Source organism: Zonotrichia leucophrys, chromosome 3 (genome assembly GCF_028769735.1).
Source record: "Zonotrichia leucophrys gambelii isolate GWCS_2022_RI chromosome 3, RI_Zleu_2.0, whole genome shotgun sequence".
Classification (NCBI taxonomy): Eukaryota; Metazoa; Chordata; class Aves; order Passeriformes; family Passerellidae; genus Zonotrichia; species Zonotrichia leucophrys.
Genome location: NC_088172.1, coordinates 17976192 through 17999625, shown reverse-complemented (window position 1 = coordinate 17999625; position 23434 = coordinate 17976192). Strand labels below are relative to the sequence as shown.

General features: G+C 40.4%; 1 protein-coding gene across 5 annotated transcripts in view; it reads left to right on the top strand.

The window, feature by feature from the left end:
• The first annotated feature begins 618 nt into the window (after positions 1-618).
• LOC135445296 (E3 SUMO-protein ligase ZNF451-like) overlaps positions 619-23434 on the top strand; it is a 32474-nt gene continuing 9658 nt past the window's right edge. For 2 of the 5 annotated variants that reach the window (XM_064707528.1, XM_064707525.1), the window contains exons 1-13: positions 619-893; positions 1518-1601; positions 5590-5673; positions 6864-6989; positions 8287-8398; positions 8967-9117; positions 10437-10563; positions 11946-12099; positions 14012-14159; positions 14688-16339; positions 17380-17514; positions 20523-20653; positions 21767-21953. In XM_064707528.1, coding sequence (XP_064563598.1) covers positions 1521-1601; positions 5590-5673; positions 6864-6989; positions 8287-8398; positions 8967-9117; positions 10437-10563; positions 11946-12099; positions 14012-14159; positions 14688-16339; positions 17380-17514; positions 20523-20653; positions 21767-21953 — 3088 coding nt within the window. In that variant the 5' untranslated portion in view covers positions 619-893; positions 1518-1520. Of the gene's footprint in view, positions 894-1108; positions 1285-1517; positions 1602-5589; positions 5674-6863; positions 6990-8286; positions 8399-8966; positions 9118-10436; positions 10564-11945; positions 12100-14011; positions 14160-14687; positions 16340-17379; positions 17515-20522; positions 20654-21766; positions 21954-23434 lie in introns of those variants that run through there. The other 3 variants (XM_064707529.1, XM_064707526.1, XM_064707527.1) reach the window with 3 other exon arrangements.

Below are 23434 nucleotides of genomic sequence, written 5' to 3'. Positions count from 1 at the left end.
GCACCAACACATACTGAGGTGCTGACAGATGTCATGGTGAGATCACTCTCAATTACCATTCATGGATCATGGTGTCTGGGACTGCTGCCTCAGGCTGGAGGAAAGCAAATGCCACCTCCATCTTCAACCAGGGTAGGGAGGAGGAAGGGAGGGAGACCGACAGGCCTGTCAGCCCCATCCTGATCCCTGGGAAAGTAATGATGCAACACATCTCAATAACCATTTCCAGGCCTCTCAGTGACAAGAAAATCATTGAGTTGTCGGTATGGCTGTACCAAGGGGAAATCAGGCTTGACGAGACTGACAAACTTCAGTGATAGTGATTGCCCTGGTAGACGAGTGGAGAAACGACCATTGTGTAGCTGGACTTCACTGCGCTTGGCAACACCTCCCTCAACATCTTCACAAAGGACCTTTGCAGATGCCTGAGCTGGATCGAGCACCGTGTGAGGCGGCTGAGCAGGCCCAGCACGGCTGGGACAGCGGCAGCGGGACAGCGGCCGGGCCCGCAGAGGCGATTTTTGGCGCCTTCCCGCCCCCCGGCTGCCAGCCCCAATAGCCGCCCTTCCTCCTCCCTCTCTCCTCCTCCTCCCCCGGAAGCGGAGCGCGGGTTTTCCCCCTCCGAGCCGGATCTCGGTGCTGCCCGTCTGAAGGCGGACGCGGGGAGGCCGGAAGAAGGAGAGAGCCCAAAAGAAGGAAAGAGCCCGGAGCGCCGGCCGGGGACCCGCGCCATGGTGCTGCCTCGGTAGCGCCGGCACCTGCCATGGGGAGCGGCGGCGGCGGCACCTCCCGATCCCGGCGAGCCCTGCCGCGCCCTCGCCCCGCCCCCGGGCCGCAGAGGAAGCGGGGACGCGGCGGGCCGGGGCGTTGCTGCCCGCGGGGCCCGGCGGCGGGTGAGCGGGGCCGGGGCGCTGCGCGGGCCGCGGGGCCGGCGGTTGCAGCGCAGAGGTCACGGTCGGGGCCCGGGCAGCCGCAGCACGGGCAGCGCGGTGTGCGGAGCCCGCAGAGCCGTGAGCCGCGGGGCCGTGCGCTGCGGGAACGTGAGTCAGCAGCGCAGCCCCCGCGTTGTTTTGGAGCGGGAAGCTTAGCCCTCTGGAGCGGCCCAAAGCAGCCGCAGGTGCTAAAAACGCCCGAGTTCGCCCGCCGCTGTTACGGGCCGGCCTCGGCTCGTCGGTGGCTGAGCGCCGCTAGGCTGGAGCTCGGGTCTCGGCTCCTGCTGGGGTTTCAGGCTCAGGCATGTCCTTGGGCTGCTACACTGCAGCTACGGCTGCTGGAGGAGTGTAGGTATTGGCATGCTTTGTAGATAAAACCGCGTTTTACATATCTTGAAAAATACAGTAGCGTGATTCGAGTCAGAGTCGTTTATCACCCATTGTGTTGTCACTGGTAATTGGGAGTGAACGATAGAGACTTGTTGAATACAGATAGACTGTAAAGAAGGTATAAAATGGCAAATGTTGTATAGTTAAACAAAACTTAAAAAGTGAAATTATATAGTATTATTTGTTTATGTTTAGATAATGGAGTCTCATAACTCTAACAGCCTTCACAAGAGTAAATCACCAGCTTCTGGAAGTGAAGATGAGATTGAGTTCATTGGAGTAAGTAGAGCTTGCATGGCAAATACACTGCTTGTTGTAAAAAATACCCTTTCAGTAGTCCAGTAGACAGCAGAGGGGTCTTCAATGACTGATGATTATATTTCAATGTAAAGCATTACTCTTGAACATAATTTCATTTGTGAATGTTTGTGGCAGATAACTCGATCTTAAAGGTTTATGTGCACTTTCTTGGAAAGGTGTAAGATGATGTCAGTTGGTCCTGGGGAGGAAATGCAGTCTTGAGTATCTGAGCAGGTGAGGGAGGTATTACAGTGATGTGTGAGGTATGTAAGAGGGGACTGTAGATAACGTTCCTGGTAATTGTATTGCACAGCATTTTGCTTTATGAATAGTCCCCCTAAAGTTAAAAGAATAAATCACTGCTCATTCTTTGAAATCACTGTACTCAGTTTAGAAGAGGAAGGAAATAATGGGTTAGAGGCCTTAAACAATCCTCTCAAATTGTCAGGTGCTCTTTATTGAACAACACCTATCTAATGCTGACATGCTTTATGTGAACATAACTTTAGGACACTTGTATCTGCTGGATATCCAAGAGAAGCTGAATGTTTTTCATGCTGCCTGTGTTCTGGCCTCAGTCTGTCATCAGTGAAGTGGTGCTGAATGGCAGGATTACATAGAATCATAGGATTGAATGATTGCATAGAATCATAGGATTGAATGATTACATAGAATCATAGAATTAGGTTGGAAAAGACCATTAAGATCATTGAGTCCAGCATTAACCCAGCACTCAACCATGTCCCTAGGGACCACATCTACATATCTAAAGATGTTTTTCTTGAAGGAACAGGTGATGTTACTAAGGTCAAGTGATTCAATGATGCTAGTATTTTTAGTGGCTGTTTTTTTGTAGATTTGTCTCATTTTTGAACAATATGCTGAATAATTACTAGATCTCTCCCCATGTTGTATGGTGTTTGAATAAAGCTGAAGTTAACATACTGACTTTTTCTGCAGGGGTATTTAGGTGCTCTAGTATGCAGGGATAGGTGGTTTTTTGCAAAAATTATAAGTAGTTGGTTATCTCTGAGACATCTTAATATTTTGGTTGATTTGGGCACAACTGATTGAGTTCAAAGTTCATTATGTATGCCCAAGTATCCATGTGCATCTGCAGAGAAGGACTTGGGCTGTTGGTGGATGAGCTGTGTGTGCTTGCAACCCAGAGGCTGCTGTGTGGTGTCCTGGGCTGCACCAAAGCAGCGTGGCCAGCAGGGTGAGGGAGGGGATCCTGCTGCACTGCTCTGCTCTGGTGAGACCCCACCTGCAGTGCTGCATCAGCTCTGGGATCCCAGCACAGGAAGCACAGGGAGCTGTTGGAGTGAGCCCAGAAGGACACCAGGATGATAGAGGGGATGGAGCACCTCTCCTGTGAGAAAGGACTAAGAGAATTGGGATTGTTCAGCCTGGAAAAGAGAAGGCTTCAAGGTCACTAATTGCAGCCTTCCAGCTGGAGGGAGCCTACAGAAAAGATGGAGAGGGGCTTTCAAGAAGAGCATCTAGTGAGAGGACAAGGAGGAACGGCTTCAGACTAAGAGTATGTTTAGAGTAGATATTAGGAAGAAATTCCTTCCTATAAGGGTGGTGAGGCACTGGAACAGGTTGCCCAGGTAAGTTGTGGATGCCCCCCATTCCTGGGAGTGTTCAAGGCCAGGTTGGAGGGAGCTTTGAGCAGCCTGGTCTAGTGGAAGATGTCCCTGCCCATGACAGGGGATTGGGACAAGATGATTTTTTGCAACCCAAACCATTCTGTGATTCTGTGATGGTGACTGAATAGGCTTCATTTCCTTCAAGCTGGACAGCGAACAGGGATAGCTTGTATAGCTTGCATAGTGTAAGGACTGAAGGGCTGCTGGAGCACCAAGAACAGTAACTGAAAGAGAACTGAAACAAAGGAACACTTCTAGCTACCTTTTCTTTTTTATCCTTTGGCTTTGCCTGTGGATTATAGGGATCCTTTGTGGTCCCAGGGACTATTGCTTCCAAGAGAGGCTGCTATATATAGGAAGATGACTCTGCTCAATTTTTCTGCAGGATTTATATCCTGGGGTGAGTAGCTTACTATTGTAATTGATGAATATGAGGGGAAGGTGTGTGACCCTGGCCATCACCTAACATCAGCAATATGTCTTCAGGTCTCATTTGCTCCTCTGAGTGAAGGTGACTTTGGACTTTGCAAAAGGATTTCTAGACTGCTTGGCAAGCTTTAGATCATGATTTCCATATAATAATGTGTATGACTGGAAACTTAAACTCTTCATAAATGTTATAGATGGATGCCTCCTGATTATCTGCGTGTCTTTAAGACCCAGTGCACAAGATGGTCCTGTATACATTAAATTAGAGAAGCTACTGGGGTATCTCAACCTGTGCTCATTTTAATAGATAACAAGTAGCTGTAGGCCATGTTATGTGATCTGTGTTTTTCTTCCTTTTTCTCATTTTTCCTTCTTGACAGACAGATGTGGCTTTGGTGTGGGTGTTTTGTTTCTTTGATAAGTTTTTCTTTGTGGTTTTGGGATGGTTTTTTCTGCTTCATTCACTTGTACTGGAGTGTTTGAATTCATACTGTAGGACTATGTTTTTGCTCCATCAAATAAGGACTTTTTGTCAATCTGCTGCTGCCAGAGATTTTCAGCTTTTATAGTTCGATTCACCCTCATTCAAGAAACTTAAAATTATTCTTCCATAATTTCCCACCTTTTAATTCTTCATTAAAACATACTTTGTCCATTTTAAATCATTGCATTTTAAGCTTAACATACCACCAGAGAAATGTGATTTAATCTACAGTGCAAGCTGTTATTCCTGTGTTCTCTACATAGGATGGTCTTTCCCCCATTTTGCTTACTTGGGAAGGATAAGGCAAGAGTGAAGAAATTCACAGTTTTAATGCTTTGTGAAGAAACAGATAATTCAAGTTGCCACAGCTGGCACCAAAAGCATTGGACTTAGAGGAGAGTTTGTTAATATACCAAGTCAAGTAATGCACTAAAACATGGCAGTTACCAATTAAGGATTTTTCTTCCTTTACATCTGTGATGTTAAGTATTAGATATTCAGAATGAAGGATTTCTCTCTGGCTTTTCAAATATTTATATTATATACTTATTGATAAAATATAGAAATATTTCTATATTATTATATAGAAATATGTAATAATTTATATGTTACAATACAGATACTTGTAATGTATAAACAAGTGTAATATTACTTGTGTTAAATTTTTTTGTTTTGATCACTTGAACTTCTAGAGTTGGAAGCAAGTTACTCTGCATTTCAGCTGTCAATTTTGTAAGTTTTTATTAGTTGTTGAGCCCTTAGAGTAAGTAAACACAAATTTAAAAAAATCTCTGTTGTTAAAGGAGCTGTTAGGATCAGAGCTGAACATTTCAAAACCCATTATTCAGCTGATTGGACAGTCAGATGGTCAGAGTGTGTCTTTGAATTTTTACTTGCTAACACCTGTTTAATAAAGGTTTATTTTTTATAAGCATTGTAGAACCTTTCAGTTTCTACAGAAGCAAATCTGCAGTGGATTTTTTTTTTGTATTTCATTTAGAAAACCATGTTATCTTTGTTTAATCATAAAGAGTTACTCTTTGTGGGTAATTGGAGGCTGGCAGCTTGATTCATAGAAGCTTTTGTCATCTGTCCAAGATTTCATCCCTCCTCTCCCCAGTGAGACAGAGGACTGTTCATGCCTGGCCAGCTGAGCAGCTTTACTGCCTTGAAAGGTGGAAGAATGTAAAGAATGAGCTGCATTAGGAGCAGCAGAGAGGATTCCATGCTGCTTTTCTCTCTGCCACTCATCAGGGGGCAGTAGGTCTTCTTAGCCTGCCCTACGTAGTTGATTGTTAATATCGTGAAGAAACTGCCAGTGTATGGCAGAGATGGTACATTTTATCTCTGAGGAAGACAATTTAATGCTTTTGTGTGAGGTTTTTTAACACTTTTTTTCCAGGAAGGACCTTTAAGGCCTGTCCTTGAATGCATTGATCTCATCAGCAGTGAGGATGAAGAACCTACCAGCAGTTCTCATTTTCATGTAAGTGTGTTGTAATGCATTTTGGGATGTCTTGATTTAATAAAATAATTGGTCTTCTGTAATTTTTCCCATCAGTTACTCTTCACAAAAGCCTTGTTAGATGTGTTTTTAACAAGTGCTAAATAACAAGTATTGAAATATTTTGATTTTTCTACTTGCTGTTGAGTGAAAAGCAAGAATAACAGCACTCACTTTTTCCAGAGCCATTTTTTCCACCTTGAAATGACTTGGTACTTTATTTGTCTTTCAGACATCTGAAAAAATGTTTGGAAATAAATGTCACTTTACATGCAACCTCAGAAGTTAGGGTGCCCATTTTCTATCCTGAAAACATACCTGGTCTACTACAAGGCCTTTTCTTTGCAAAATAACTTTTTAGGAACAATGTGTGGGTTGAACGACCTTATTCCAGTGACAGTCTGGGTTTAGCTCAGCCTAATCCTTCATAATCCTTTCTAAGAATGTACAAGAAGCAGGCTCATCAGTTTGTCTGTCCCCCAAAACTTATTTTGCCTGTTCTGCAAGGCCTTTGAAAGGGACATCGATAGACCCTACTAGAGTTGGCTTTGGCAGCAGTGACTGTCTTTTGACTTCTGTTTTCCTGTATTGCAGCAGAGGATGTTTGTAATAAACCTGATTCTTAAGGAAAGGTGATCTTCTGTACATGCACAGGCTGTCATTACAGGGATCATTACTGGACCTGACTGTAAGAAGAGGAAACTAGAGTAGATGGCCTATCCCTAGACCAGAAAAAGCTCATGATCTGCCTTTTTGAAGATAGTGGGCAGTGTTAGGGAAAGAACAATAGCAGTTTTCAGATTTTTTGGATGGGCTGCATGTTGGCTTTGAAGTCAGGAGGGATTTTGTTTACACAGAGGAACTTCACTTTTAATTTGTTGGAGAGTTCTAGGGCACTCAGCACAATCGTGCATGTTCCTCTGCTGCAGGGTGAGCCTAATGTTTATGTTGAATTGCCTTGAATATATGGAGGAGGAGGGTTGGTTTTGTTTGTTTTTTAACAGAAGCTACAGATGCTGGTAAAAAGGAAGAGAAAGCTACAAGGTAGCTCATGGAACTAGGCTGAGAGTATCTTTATTGAATGATGTGCTGATGCTTGGGCATCACTGGTCACTGTGTTAGTGTCTGTTACGTAACAATCACCACAGAAGGGCTGAACCTTCCATTGGCAGAGCAATTCCAAGCGTAAGGATCACATTGACTACCAGAAGGAACGAGTTGCATCAACCCTGGATCGCCTGGCACGCCATGTTGAAGTAGAGAAACAGCAAAAAGAAGAGAAAAACAAAGCCTTTAAGGTACTGGATGTATTTTATTCTGGAAGAAATGCATAATAAAGGCCTTGTAGTCACAAGTATCTTTGTTTTCACTACTAAGTAAATAAAAAAATTGGTGAGGCATACATGGAATTAGCAACTAGACTTCTGCTTCTGTGGCATCATGTGAAGCACTACATGGACTTTGTCTTTTCAGTGGCTTTTAACTGATCGATTTTCTAGTCTTATTGCATTTCCTTAGGAGGCAAAATTAAGTGAAAGAAAACCACTGGCAAAAACTTCTCTTGTTTGTAGATATAGCAGTGGAACCTTAGTATCAATTATTCTGATATTCTAATACTTCAATTAATTGAAAAATAACAGTTATCACAAACCACCATGCAGCAAGCCTTGCTATTTATCTGCTTTCGTCTGAGATTTTTGGGAAACTGTTTGCTGCATTAAATCTGTATCAGGTAGTATTTCATAATGGGAAAAAATTTTCAATGTTTAAGGCATGATTTTGAAGTTGAGTCTGGTTAGTTGCACTTTGCAGCCACTTGAAAAGAATGTACTTTTTACTTTTGTTACAAACTGGGAGATCCAGTCAGTGGGTTTAATGGTAGGAGTGCTCTCAGTGGGAGCTGGACATCTTGAAGGAATGTGATTACAACAACTTGATGGAATTGAACAGTGGCGAATATAAATCCGGAGTCGGGAAAATGTGCCAACTTCCCAACCTAATTTTCTCAACACTGTTAAAGGCTTTTGAAATCATACAATTCTACTGTGCATACAACTTGTTGCTGTCTATGGTAAACTATGCAACTGCAGTACAATGGAGCAAAAGGCTAAATTAGATATAGTCCAAGGTAGCCTTGAAGTCTGGAGGCCTACATCCCCCTTATGTCTCTTCCACTTTCATTTGGCAATCTGTTTGTGCCTCCACATACAGTTCTTCAACTGTAAACTGGAGTCAGAGGTAACTGTGTAGCTTTTAAAGCAGCTTGAGAATGAAGGCTAAAAGATCCTTTTGTTAAATACAAATATTTTCCTCCTGCTTGGCTCTTCACTCTTCATCAGGTATTGCAAGCTGCAGAATTAAATTTAGTCTTCAAAGTGAAAACGCATTTTTCTTTTTTTTTTCTGTTACATTCCATTTTTATTGTATTAAGTAGAAGTCAGTCTAGTTGTAAGATTTTTTTTTTCCTCTCACTGAGGCTTTTGTGGGTGTGTTTTTTTAGGAACCCATATGTAAGTTTTGCAATACATACTTAATCTTTTTTCTTTTATTATTTTAATTTGATCACAACATTGTCTGGTATGTTTTTTCCCTTAGGAGAAAGTTGATTCCCAATATGCTCATGGGTTGCAAGAACTAGAATTTATTCGGGAACACAGTGATACAGAAGCTGCAAGGTTATGTGTAGACCAGTGGTTAAAAATGCCAGGTAAGAATAGAAAAACTAAGTTTGAGTGATGTTTTCTAAGTCCTGCATTACAGAGCAGAACATGTGAAAATTGTGCTGAGCTGCAGGTGCCTTGTGGAAAACCAAATCCTACAATATTAATTTTGCTGGAGCATACAATTTAAAAATTTCTAATCATTTATTTCCATGAAAGCTATTCTTGTAATGCTTTGCTATGTAGACTTCATATCTTAAATTTTCTAAAAACCAGTAAGGCAATGTTAGTTATTTTTTATAAGCCAAGTTGCCAGGAAGAAAATAATACTACTGTTGAGCTGCTGCTTAGGAAAGTGTAAGTGTAACTTCACAATGTTTAATGAATTTAAAATACTGCCTGGAGGAAGGGTGTCAAACTGTTTAAAAAGTTGTACTACTGGGAATTGAAGAGACAGTGAAAGAGCAGACTTACTGTAGTAGGATTGAAGACAGATTGTTAGCTTGCTTTTAAGAATCACCACAATTTGATTCCAGAATGTTTTAGAGCTTGTGTGTTGTTTTCTTAAGCCTCTGTAATTCAGCTTCTGGTTAAGTACTTTGTTTTGGAACACAGGTCTGAAACCAGGCTCTGTTAATGGTGGAAGAAGGGACAATTTTAGGAGGACAGGCCAGACTCGAGTCAACAGCAGACCCAAATGTTGTCCTGTGATGCATTGCAACAGACAGTTTGATAATGTACATCTTCTTCTGGGTCACCTTCAGAGGTAAGGAGATACATTGCAAGAATTCAGTGCAAGGAGTAATAATGAAAGAATGTGCTCTAACTTAGGACATCAGCATCAAGTCTGCTTTAAACTCCATTTTGAGAGCCAATTAATATGTTACAATTTATATAGGTGAGCTTCATGGAGGGTTTTTTTTTGATGATTTTTTTAGTTTTTTACTTGGTATGTGTGGTTTGTTTTTTTTTAATTCAGAATTTGTCTTCCTCTTGTTGAGCATTTTTTAATATCTGAGTTTTTTGAGAAGTCAGATTTCTGTACTCCAGTTTAGTTATATCTTCATCCAAACTTGAAATAAACCAAAAGGCTCACTTACACAAGTTGATGGTAAGATAAAGACAAAAGCCCCTAATGCAGGGAAAGAGGAACAAAAGCTGTAGGCTGTGTGTTCATAGGTGATATTGCTAGTCAGTACTCCGTGTGTCAGTGTTCAATTCCAGCAGGTGCTGCCCTTTAACTGCTGAATGTATCCATAGGCAGGATGGGGAGAAGTTGAGGACAGTATCCTGGGTGAGCCCCCATAGGCAGCTCAGCCCCACAGCTGCTCACTCACTCACACTAGTGGGGTGTAGGGTAAAGGTTAGAGCACTGTGTGGGCTGATGTAAAAACAGCTTAATAAGTAAAGCACAAACTCTGTGCACATGCAAAGCAAAACAAGGAATTGAAAGGCAGAGCTCTGTCACATGCCATAGTTACTTGGAGTGATGGCATTTGTCTTCCCAACTATCTCCTTCCTCCTCCTTTACACAACTTTTATTGCTGAGCATGATGTCTTATGCTGTGGGATGTCCATTTGGCCATTTGAGGTCAGCTGTCCCAGCTGTGTCTCCCAACATCTTGCTGGTGGGACAGTCTGAAAAACAGAGAAGACCTTGACACTCTGCAAGTGCTGCTCAGCAATAGCTGAAACTTCTCTGTGCTATCAACACTGTTGTTCATAAATCCAAAACACAACAACCATGCAAGCTGCTACAAAAAATGATCCATCCCAACCAGAGCTAGTACAGGGAGATAAAAATAAATGAATTATTAAAATGTCTATGTAGGAAATTAGGATTTTGTTAGTTCCCTTAAAAGCAGTATTTCTCTTGAGTGGCCATTTTAACATGTAAGCTGCAGGGAGAATCATCTCTGTGCAGGATGCATGTCATGATAGGGGAAGTAAGGATTTTTTATAGTTTAGGTTGGTTTGACAGGGAATTTTGTCTGATATCTTCAAAGGACAGAATTTTTCCCATTGAAAAAAAGCTATTTGACTATTTATAGGGGACTAGCTTGCTAATTATTTCTTCTTCTCCAGGTTTGATCATTCTCCTTGTGACCCAACAGTCACATTACATGGACCCCCACATAATGCTTTTGCCTGTGTGATATGCTGTGAAAGATTTGCAACCTCTCAGCAGTACAGTGATCATCTTTTATCTAAGGCAAGAGCATAAGGTTAAATAACTCACCTGACTGAATGTAGTAGAGGGTTTAAGACTTAAAATTATACATTGATTTTTGGTGGGTTTTTTGTTTTGTTTTTTCTTTAACCCTCTTTCTCTCTTCTCTTTTACTCTTCAAGATTGTTTTCTCTGATTCTGCTGTGTTTCAAACAGCTGGTGTAGCCTGACAGTATTCCTTTTAGATGTGACCATTAGGTTGTATTTTTGGTGTGCTTTCAAGAGGACCATAGTTCTGTCTTGAACCTCTTGTCCATCTATTGGTGTTGTTGATACATATTCCCTTTTTTCTGCATTTCCAGAACTGTGAAAGGTAAAGGCAGGAAGTTAGGGTGAAATAACTTGACAACAAAGAGAAGCAGCAGAAAGGAGGTGGGGGTTTTTATTTGAGCAGTGTGGTGTTGAATTGGATAGTGGATAGCATTTTCAAAATTGAGTGTTTTCATAACAAATAATCTCGCCAAGTCTCCAGAAGCTGCATTAAATCTGGGGAAGTGTTAGACTTTCTGAAAATCAGACTAAATTTTGCTTGTAGTTATAGCTTGATAATTAGTCATACCTGACAAGCTGACAGACTGCATTGTAGTGTCCCTGCTCTTTTTCCATTGCTTCAAAGTTGTGTGCCTCTCATGTGTTCAGGGACATGAGCAGGAGTAGCAGCCAAGGTGAGGAAGGGCAGTGAGTGTCTCCTGCAGACAGCGAGAAGATGGGATTACTATGGAATTACTTTGATATGTAAGGAATGAGAAGATAATCCTAATCAGAGCTCTAAGCATATAATGAAGATTCTTGGAGTGATGTAGAAAGCAAGCAAAAATATCAGAAGCAGAACTAAAGGATTTTTGCCCTGAAGGCAGAACTCTGAAGTTGATGTAGCAGGCAAAGCTGGTGGAAGGAGTTGATTTCTACAGAAGACCTAGACCTTTTAGGCTACTCTGAGGAGCAGCATTTTTGGGAGTTAGAGGTTAGCAAGAATTAGAGGAGACCTGACATGAGGTGAAACAGCTGCTCTAATGACAGAGGGAGCTTTTTCTGAGAGCCTGGGTAAAGGGAATAGCTAAGAATTGCTGGAGCCCATAGTCCCTGGGAAGGTACTTGCTGCCGGTGGTGCAAGAAGGGATGGAGAAATGGCCAGTGTAGTAGGGGTTGATGTAGCTCTGTTTGACAGTGGTACTTTGGCCACTTCCTTCTGTCTTGTGAGCTGAAGTGCAGAGGAGTAGGCTTTAGGTAAATACAGATGTGGTAGCTGAAAACCTAAAAGTGAAAATATTACCATAGAAATGAGAGAGGAATGGGAGGTCATGAGAACTGGGCCTGGTTTCTATACTTAATTTTTTTCCTAAATAGATCATTTTCTCTTTCAGCTAAATGAAAATGATGGGCATAAAAAAGGTATTCCTCCACAGCATATTCAGTGCTTTGCATGCCCAAAGTGCTTCCTCCTTTTCACCAAAAGAGATGAGTGTGTGCAGCACATGTCGCAACAGAAACACATCATCCAGGTTCCTGAACAGAGTGGTATGTTGCTACTAAGTGTACTGCTTTTAATTTTTTCTGATAATTCATCCTTAAGATAGGAACTGACTTATATTTTTCTACTGAGTAAAAAAGCTTAAGGTTTAGAAGTTTGTTATTAATGAATTCTTATTTTTCTTTTTATATTTCAAATGTGATGCTTTGAAATTCATATTTTTGTATAAATCCTCTATCACACTTGCTGTAATGAGATGCTGTTGAGTCTCTCATATAGGCTTCTCATCCTCTAGTGACTCCATGCAACTACCTTCCTGAATAACTTTACATTTAGCATGTTTATAGAGACTCAGAGCAAAACACATACATTTCTTTTCAGTTCCAGTTAAGAGTGGCTGTTGAGCTCCTTCCCCTTACTCTAGTGTGCTTGGAGGCTATTTTTCTTGTCAGTGCCCTTGGCATTTCTGATGGCAAAGACTTGTTAAAATGTCCTCTCCATATAATTGCAAATTTAGAGTGCTTAGCTGGAACATTGCTGCTGGTGTGATGGCTTGCACAGACTACATGGCTGAAACACTGGTTATGTTGTGAGCTGGCAGCATCCTGAACCATGCTTAACAAAGTCCAGAGGAAAGATCTGTCTGATCGTGGCATTGCAAACAGGGTTAATGCCCAACATAGCTGTACTGGTTTTATTTTTGACAGAAGCAATAGGCGTTAAAGCATTTACTTCACTGTTAGCTGAACTGCTCAGTGGCCATGTTTTAGATGGTGCAACTGTCTGAACAAGCCTACATGGCCAGAAGGATTCATAGAGTTATTTCTCATCTTCATAGATCTATCTTTGACTTCTGGTGTCCCCTAGAGTGGCTGCAGGAAATGTACAGAAAAGGCAGGCTTTGAAGGAATCTCCTGCAGGCTGAGTCAGTACTGCTGCCTTCTTGTAGTGAAGTGACAGTCAGCTGCATGGTTATACTTTCCCTTATGCATTATCACTCTAATGGACTTTTATTTTTATATAGGTTATTAATTCTGAATGTGATGACTGCAGATGCTTTTGAATTTGGGTCATAGGTTTTAAAAAAGATTACTGGTGAGCTATTGCTTTGAAAAGATTAAAAGCACAAGTTAGTGTTTTCTTCTTTAGAGTTGGAGAGTACTTAACTTGGAACAAAAAATTGAGTGCTCCATTTTTTACTTTGCATTAGTTAGGCTTTATGATTAATAATTATCAGCATGGCCTGAGATCTGCCAGTGAAGTTAGCTGAAAGGCATAACCTCAAATTACTGCCTGCTGATCATCACATCTACTAAAACAGAAAAGTCAAAGAAAATTTGCCTGCTGTGGTGCAGAACATGAACAATATATAACCCATAAACCATTTTCCATTATCTTTTCAGTAGAATTTTCTTACTCTGCTGGTACTAGGAGTTACCTGTGGAGTATATACTCATAACAACAGAAAGTCCTGCACCTAAAAACTTAAGAATTAACACTAAGGATGGGAAAGAAAGAAAGAGATGGTCAGGGTATGTGGGAAACTTGTTAAATAAATTGTGTGCTCTTTCAGAAAAAATACTGTATGGCTTCAAACAAAATTTTATCTAGTAAGAGTAGATAGCTGGTGATAGGTAGAGGGGAAGAAGGTAAGAACCTTCCTGAAAGAGATATTGACCTGGCATTGTAGAAGGAGAAAAAGGGAAGTAAAATCAGTCACAGAGTACAAAAAAGCAAACTGCAAACAGATTCAGGTGTAAGATAATTACAGATGTTAAAAAATTCAGGATTTAGTTACAGCTTCCGTTGCACAGTTACTGTAGCTCAGCTGACATTTGTTAACTTGCATTCTGAACCCTGTGACAGACAAGTAACAACAGTAATTATGTCATCAGAGAGCTGAAATTGTATTGGAAAACTCTAATGTGTGGTTGCACTTTGTACCATTCTGTTTCACAGATGCAGTGAAGTCTGGTGATCCACTACCTTTTCCATCCTTTGCAAAGAACCTCTTGATATCTCTGTGTAAAGAGGTCTCCTTCCAAGTGAAATGTATGTCCTGCTTCAAGATACTGCGCTCACATATGGAATTAACAGCTCATTTCAGGTTTGTGAAAGGCAGTTGTCTTTATAATGTGAACATCCATAGATCAGTGACAGGTATGCAGACATGCTTTTAATGAAACTAGTGGATTTCAGGGCAGCTAGGACCATCTGAATGTTGACTTTCTGAATAAACAATCAAAAGCCTACCCCATTAACTTTACCCCACTGCAGAAAGCTGATCAATATCAGGATCCTTTTTGTATTTGCTGTAACAGAACAACAAAAGCTTTTTGCTGTTCCACTATTTCTAAGTTTACAGCATTTGATTTTGAAAATGTACAGTCAAAAACATAAGCATCAATCTGCATGCTAGCTTTGGAAATTAGCTCCTAATTCTCTTTAAGTTTCAGAGACTAAATATACATTTCATGTTTTGTTGGCAGGCTGGTAGGTGGGTTAAAGCACACAGAGTACCCTGTTTCCATGCACTTACTGCTGTAGCTACTTGGTAATATATCGAGTACATCTGAAAGTTTACAAATGTTTCAGGTGGTGATATAACCTCCTTTATGTTTTTTATCCATTCTAGAACACGTTGTTATAATTCTGGGCCCATGGCACTGTCAAAGAAAAGCATCTCCCAAGTTGCAGAGATATTTAAAATGAAAGGTCACTGTGAGAACTGTGATGAACTGTTTGCCGATAAGAATCAGGTGACCCAACACAAACAAACCACTCAACATAACATCAGAGTTTTTACTACACTGGAAGAGTCAATCTTGATGTTCTGCCATGTCAATGGAAAACACAAAAGTCAGTCTCATTTGGCCCACATTGTGGAACGGTCAAGACCACTGCTGAAAAGACACTTGAGTCCAGATGAGTCCTCCAGTGAAACAGGGTCTAGTCCTTCAAAACGGAGGAGTAATTCAAAAGGTAAAAGTGAAGATAAAGTTGCAAACCAAAGTCAAGGTACTGCTTCCAAAGTAAAAGCCTGGTTTTGTGAATGCCTTCAAAAGTTTTTTACAGAAGAGTCAGTAGAAAAGCACATTTTATCAGCAAATAGGATTTGTCACAAGTGTGCTGTGTGTGGAAAACTGGCTGAAAATTCAAGCATTATCCGCCTGCATATGAGTCGATTCCATGGAGGAGCACACTTGACTAATTTTCTTCTCTGGTGCAGAGCATGCTCTGTAGATCTTAGAGAAGAGGATATTATGAGACATGTAACTGAATTTCATGGTGGGCATAGTTACTACTATGAGCAAGAAGCTGTAGAAGATGAACCTGTGCCGTCTGCTTCTGATGCAGTGAGCATTTCTGCAGGTGGAGGTAAAGACTGCATTCCTGGCCCTGTGGAACTGTCCCCTGAAAGTGGTCCTGTTGTGGGAAAATGGCAGTGCCGCATTTGTGAGGAGATGTTTGAGTCTGAAGAGAGTGTTCAACAACATTGCATGTCCTTAGAAAGCCATGCATTTCACAGGTACTCATGTGGCATATGTAAAAATCATTTTCGGAAAGTAGGAACTCTACAGCGGCACTTCCAAGAGCATCATAATCAGGAGATGCAGATTAAATATTTCTGTGGCCTTTGTGGTAACCTCTTCTTCAACACAGAGGAAGAATTTCTAATCCATTACAAGACTCTTCATAGCATGGACTATACATTTGTGCCTGAGCAGATGGAACTGTCAATAAAAAAGGATGAGGACTTCCTCCCAGTGGAACAAGGAGAGCGCTTAACCTGCGGTTGCCGGACCACTTACATCTCCAAAATAAACAGGAGGAACGATCATGAGAGTTGTCAGAAAGCCATGCTGCAGAAAGGAAACTTATGGTTTCGCTGCTGCCTGTGCTCTGCCACGGCACAGAATATTGCTGATATGAACAGTCACCTCAAGAGCCACAAGTCAGTAAGCTCTAAGGGAGAGATGTATGTTGTTAGATGTGCTGCATGCAACAAGAACTTTGATGATCTTCAAAGCGCGCATCAGCACTATCACATGAAACACTGCTTCTTGCAGAAACCTGATCTATCAAGTCTTGCAGCAGAATCAGAAGACACAGTATTCAAGTTTTCAGCAAGTGGGGCTTGTGTGGTCAGAAAACCTGACAGGCAGCAATTTCAAGCATCTCCATCCAAAACTCAGGACAGTCAACAGTTTTCTTCTCTGCAGGGCCCAATAGAGGGAAAGAAAATAAAAAATGAGGACTTAGAACATTCTGAAGAACTTAGTGAAAGTATGTGGAAAATATCTTTCAGCACTAGAAAACTATTTCTGTCCTTAATACACTCTGTTTCATTGTCAGTACATGTCACATACCATTTGGTTACATCCAGTCTATAAATGAGCTCAGAATTTACTACTTATTATTTCTCAAGTACTGAATTCTCAGTACTTGAATTTCCAAAACTCAGACTCCACAATTTATTGTTATATGCCATTTGTATGAAGTCTTGGGAAAAAAAAAAAAACAAACAAAAAGGCAGATGTGAGAATTCTGAGACCAAAACATTTGATTTTCAAATTAGTTTGGAGCATAATTTGGTGTTAAAAGGAGGAGGACCATCAAGGACATCCCAATTAGGGATCTAATGCCTAGAAGTGTAAAAGTGATTGATCATACACATTCAAAAGAAACTTGCCTTTTATATATATATATATATATATAAATAAATATTTATGAGCCTGTTAGTGCTTTCTGTGTGGGCAATGCTGTTATACCATCATCTCAGCTTTCTTAGCTTGCCAAAAGGCAGTATCAGCTGAGAACTTATATTCCCAGTATGTATTGTTTGCCTGAGTTCAGAAATTGGAAGTGTTTCTTGATTACTAGTGGTGCCATAATGCTTTTGATTGAGAGGTAGACATTTATGTTAGAAGTACGGCAAAAAGTGTGTATCTAAACATTTTATGTGCTTTTATGCAGGCAAGCAGTTGAATGTCACAGAGACTTGCCATCGTCAGGGGTACACAGCTGGATATTAAATGAGTTTTTAAAGTGTCTTGGTGCAGGACGACAGCTCTCTGTGCTTACCATAAAACTATCCAGGTCTACATCATCATCATATGGACAGATTCTACTTTTCTCTCTAATTTGTGCATTATTAAGTGCTAATTCAGTTGATTTTAAAATCTATGCAGTCACCAAATAACATCGTGTTTTGTAGCTTTTCTTTCTGTGACTTTTCACTTACATATGTGTCTGCAAGAGTTTTCAAAAGCAAGTTGATTGAAAGTCACATGAACTTTTTATGTGTCCTTTTTGTCCCATTGAAGATGGTGAACTTCCTGATCTTGACTATCTGAGTACCATGACTCACATTGTGTTGGTGGATCTGGACAACTGGGGAAGCTTTTTCACACAGCTGCCAGCTAACCTGAACCAAGGGACATTTATCTGGGGTTTTCAAGGTAAAAAAATGTTTGAAGTAAATTCAAAGATAAGATTAACAAGTCTACACATGTACTCAAGCAGTGATTCCTTGAATCTGAGAGAATAAAGAGCAGGAGCAAGTAGGCACTAAGCTTCTAAAGTTGCTTCTTGAACTTTTCAAACTCCATCTAAACCTCCACTGCTCCTACTAGTCCTTGTAGAATAGTTCCAGAATTGCAGAACTGTTTAGGAGTCTTTCTGGCTTCCCTTATGAACTTACTTCAGCTGTATCATATTTTCATAATTATTAGGGCACCCAAAGTACTCAGAGATTATATTAACTCCTAAGTCCTTCTCTAAGGCTGGGACTTTTTATTTTGGTTTGGATTTTTAGTTCCAGAAGGCGTGATTTTGCACTCTTAGACTTTTAATTTTGTTCTGTCTCTGGCCTGTTCTACAGAGAGTTGTCCTGGTCATGCTGTACAACACTAGGTGTATGTCCATCTTAAAGATACCAGCGGTTGATGGAACTCACATTGTCATGGGATTCGTAGAATTATAGAATGGTTTGGGTTGAAAGAGACCTTATAGGTCATACCATTTTGCAAATTCTGCCAGTAGCATCCATTTGACTTGATGTTTGTATCTAACTGTTTTTGAACCAACTGCTTGTCCACCTCATGCTTTTTCTACAGGTTTTCTCTGTATCTACCTTTACAATTATTTTGTCTGTGGTACCTTGATTTTTTTTCCTTAAAACATAGATAAGGGATAGTTTCAAAATATTTATGGCCTGGAACACAGGCATCTTCTTACCAAGATTTGTAGGTCAGGTGTGTTTTACACTTGCTAAACACTATTGCACTGCACTTCCTTAGTAAGAGTTTTTCATTATCTCTTCCCCTAAAAGATAATCAAGGCTATTCTGAAAGCTGAGAGTTGTCATGCTGCTCAGGTTGTACAGAAAGGCCTGTTGATGCCTGGGTCACTTTTTTTTTTTCCCTCTTAGAAACAAATTTTCCAGTTAGTTGATGAAGGCAGAGCAAGTATAGCTGTAAAGTGGTAGAGATTCAGTCATCTGTACTCCTGAACCTGTGATCTGTTACCTGCCTGTTAGGAGTTTTGTGCCCAGAGATGTTCCAAACGCAGGTGCCTGATGGCACAGCACAGCCCATATCAGCACCACTCAATTCCTTACTTCCTGATGGGTTTGCTGCATGCAGGCTGCCTCATGGCAATGGCCCCTTAAGCACCCGAACTATAAGAAATGCTAAAGAGTTGGGAATAAATTGGGCCATATTCATATTAAAGAAAAATTTACCAGTTTTAGTGTCAACTATGTTGGTTTTGAGCCTGGGAGCACTAAGGTTGCTCCCAGGCACATCTGAGTGTATTGTTGTGGGTACCCTCTCATAATAATGATTTGTATAGTTACTTGAGGCATGCTATTCTTGTTTGTTTAACCTGTGAAAATACAACAACCTTTTTTTCCTGAATTTCCCAAACAACATTTCTGAATTTTAATTATTATTTTTATACTATATAGCTGCATTATTTCTATCATTCCTGTTTCTAGTATAGCCTTAGCTTTGGTTTGAGTTCCTCCATTGTATTGTGTGGACTCTGTATTGTTTCTGTCTTCAGATACTCAGTTGTCTTTCATCCATTTGTGGGCTAACAAATGACATAAATACAGGTCTGTTTTCAGCTGCCCTGGTCAAATGCTTGTGTTGCACATTTATGCAGCCAAAAAACAGGCCTGGTAAATACAAGTCTTTCCCAAATAGCAGTGGCTGGGGGCAGACAAGAACAACTTGCAAATAGCATTTTTTTCTTATGGACAGGTTCCACTAAATAATTTCTATGTTGACTCTTAATACATCTTTGCAATCATTTTTGATATCATCTTCTTGCCATTAGGCTGAAAAGGCAGGGAGGAAACAGGAGGAGTCTACTGAGGAATGCATTTTCTTTGTCAGACTGTGGGTGGACATGTTGATGTAAACCATCCTCTGCAGCCTGGTTACGTGAACACTGGTTTCCCTGTCCTCATGTGAATCCCATCAATGGCTGCTTTCATTTTCTGTACAAAATCCTTTCCTACATCCAGCCACTCTATCATCTAGCAGATAAAGCAACATTTTGTTGCTGTCTGCAGCTCCATGTTGCAGACTGATTATTTGTTAGCCATTGGAATGTTAAAAGATTCTTAGTCACTCTGGTCAAATGATCCTTCCACTTGCTTGCCTTTTTATGGTGCCATATGCATTTTTATGGGGCAAGCTCCTCTGGTTTTTCCTCTCTTCTTGAGAGACTTCCTGCTTCTTTCCTTTCCCTTGCAACTTGTTTCAGTCTGGTACTGATTTTATCTACACTCAGCTCATCTTTATTGTCCACCTATTTTCTTAGCCTGTGCCTACATGCTTGGTATACTGTTTAAAAAATTCCTGCACTTTTTTCCCAGTTGTAGCCTCATTTTGCTTGTCCTTGACTGCATCCATGAGTTTGTCGGGACTCTAGCATTTCTCTCAGCTGTTACTCCAGATTTTGGATCCTCTTGTTAATGAGTTCTGACATGGGATGTGTGAGGCAGTTACTGTGCATGTTGACTGTGTAACTCCTCTAGTACAGGTTTCCCTAAGAGAAGCATTTCTGTACTTTTGTACTGTGTTTCCAGAGCTCTTCTGATTCTGCACATTAACTGTGACTGTGCTTCAAACTGCAGAAAAACACATCCTTGTGTCTAAAAGCACATGATATTTAGAAGATGAGCATTTCAGGATTTGAAGGAAAAAACTGTACAAAATTGATAGAGTAGCATATTTTTTTTGCCTTCTATCTAAAGAACAAGAAGGCTGGGGGGATTTGGGTTATTCTTAGCTTTCACATTGGTCAGAATAAATTCTGTCTTTAAAGACAGTTTTATATTTGCTTTTGCCTTCTTGCATTCTTAATTCATAGAGGTGTTTCTACCCAAACCCATGTTTTGTTTATTTTTCATGATTGGTTTTTATTATTATTAATATTATTCCCCTTCACTGTATAGGAGGACACAGCAACTGGAAGCCTCCAGTGCATTGCAAAATTTACAATTATCTTAAGAGGATTGGATGTTTCTTTCTTCATCCACGTTGCAGTACCAGAAGAGAAGCAGCAGACTTTGCTCTCTGTGTTCATGTAAGTTAGGGCACGCTTGCTTTATTGTGTCCTGTACCCAGAGAAGGGTGGCAGATGCTATCTGCTATTGATATTAAGTACTAATTGCAGATGACATTTTCAAATTCTTTCCATGACACTTCTGTGTCCCCTGTAAAGAATGGTAAACCTGGATTGAGTGGAGTCAGGTGGTTGAGAAGTGACTTAAAAATTAGCCTGAATTGGACAACAGTCTGTTGTGGAGGGGAAGGGAGCTGGTTAGGGAATAAAGAGTAAGTCCTGCACTTGTTACAGTTTCTCTTTGAGAGTGATATGTATCTCCTTTGTCTCTCTTCAAGTAGCCCAAATCTCAGTGGAGTTGTAAGGTGCTGCTTTCACAGACCCTGTTGAGCTGACAAAGGGCAGTGCCTTTATTCAGTAGACTTTGGCCTTTGGCAGGGTTGGGGATGTGCAGGTGAGGGACAGGAATCTGGGATGCCATGAGGACTCATGTTCCTAATGTAGAATCATAGATTTTAAGGTCAGAAAAGACCTTCTAGATCATTAAATCCAGCCATTAACCCAGCACTACCACTGTCATTAATCCATGTCCTTAAGTGCCACATCCACGTGATTTTTGAGCAGTTCCACGGATGGTGACTCCACTGCTTCTCTGAGCAGCCTCCAATGCTTGGCAACCTTTTCTGCGAAAATCTAAACCTCCCCTGGTGCAGCTTGAGGCCATGTAGTGCTTCATCAGTTAAATAAATTACTGCCTATCTATCTGTATAAGCACATTTTTGCAACAGTAGTCTTATGTTTCATCATGCTTTTTACGTTAGTCTTAAAATGCTCTGTAGAGATTACTTGTTTTATGCAGAGACAGTTCTAAAATGTTGCTTTTTAAGAATTTGTTCCATACTACATCTGTACTTTTCTGGTAGCCATCACCAGTATCTATTGTGCATAGAGAAGAAATGGGCATCAAACTCTTGACACAGTGCCTTTCACAGTGGGGTAATGTGGCTTGGATCATAAAGGCAGGAATAAATTGGTGTAGAAAACTTTCCAATGAAGACCTGTCTTGCACAAAGCCAGCCAAATGCCATGAGATGAAAACATGATCTCTGTTCAACACTTATTTGTTTTGTATAGGCTGGTCGTCTGGATGAGCACCTTCCCAAGCAAATTCCTTTCACTGTTCTTTCTGGAGACAAAAGCTTCCTAGAACTGGAAAACCAATTCAAAATGACCCAGCGGTCAGCTCGCATCCTGAATCCTCACCACATTGAAGGGGACTTGATGTGTGCCTTGCTAAACAGCATTTCAGATACAACAAAAGGTACAAAGTAAACAGTAAACACAATTTTTCCAGTACACTGATAGTTCTTTCCAATAAAAAAAATGGAACACTTACACTGGTAGCATAAACTGTTGCTTGGTGCTTCTTGTATTGTAGTGGTATTTCAATGAATAATAGATGAGAAAATCATGACACTTGGGCATGTTTTGAAAACAGACTTAATTAAGCATTTTTATTCAATGTAAAAAAATCATCCCTGTATTCTTTATTATAGCAGGAGACAAAACTGATGTTTGAGTTTGATGACTCCTTTCTAGTTCAAAAGAAGCTGTTTGAAGTACTCTTGTGTGCATAGTTATCAATTTGTTCTCAGATCTGTTTGGCTTGATTTATTGTGTCTGTTCACATTCAAACAAATGTGACCCTGCTAAAACATCATTATTTCTCAAAATACTTCTGTCTGCTTTAACTTGGACCTCCTGGCTACTTCCTATCATTTGATAAATGTCTTCACTGGCACAACTCACACACCCATTTGGAAAAAAAAATCTCAGTGGAAGTTTTTGAATTCTCTAAAGTGTTAGATTCTAATGGCATGCTAAAATAATCACATTGGTTTTATATAGATAATCAAAGAGGATTGAGCCAGCTCATTTTCATGCAAAGGGTACCAGAGCTGAGATGAGTTTTAATACTTATCAGCATTTCAAAGTATTTTGCTATTTTCCTGGAAGACTTAACATTTCTCTGTAGACATTTTTGCTTTTTCTGGCTTCTTGTTCTGGTTTTGTAGGGTTGTAAATTCAGAGTATGTTAGAGAAAGTTGTTTCTGAATTAGCCCTAAACTGTTTTCTGAAAATTTACACTGCTAGTCTTGATACAGGTTTCTGAGGGCTATGGTACTGCTGTTTAGGATAGGATAATTAAATAGCTTTCTGGAAAAAAAATATTATATGTGGTGAGCTGGAATTGATTTAAGTAATTTTGATACAGAAAAGGTGCTTACAGAGTTTTCTGGCCACCCCAGCCATTAGAAGTTTCTTAATTTAACACTTCTTTCAATGCCCTTTATTACATTAATATTTACTATTGTGGTAATTGGCCTTACCTGGAGGCTGCAAACCTTAACTTGCTGTCTGGCTGCTCATTGTGTGTTCCACTTCAGTTTCACATGTGGTCATTATAAAAAAAAAATCCTTGAACAGGAAATTGATGGAATGACACATGATTCCTTTGACTGTTAGCATTCCTCAACAAACTTGTAAGGAACAGAACTGTCCCCTTTTTTAGTATCAGCAAGGGGGGGACTCAGACAGCAAGAGCTGCCTTTGTCTCCCTGTCATGTATTAAAACACGGTATTAGAGAATTCACTGTTGGTAATAGGTCTGTACTTGCTGCATTGTGGGATGATGTCGTTACCAAGAGTTTATGAAGTTTTTCTTTAAAAAGATAAAGCCACCACATAGTGCACAGCAGCAGCATCAGCCATCCATCATTTGCAAGTCTTAATGTGGCAAAA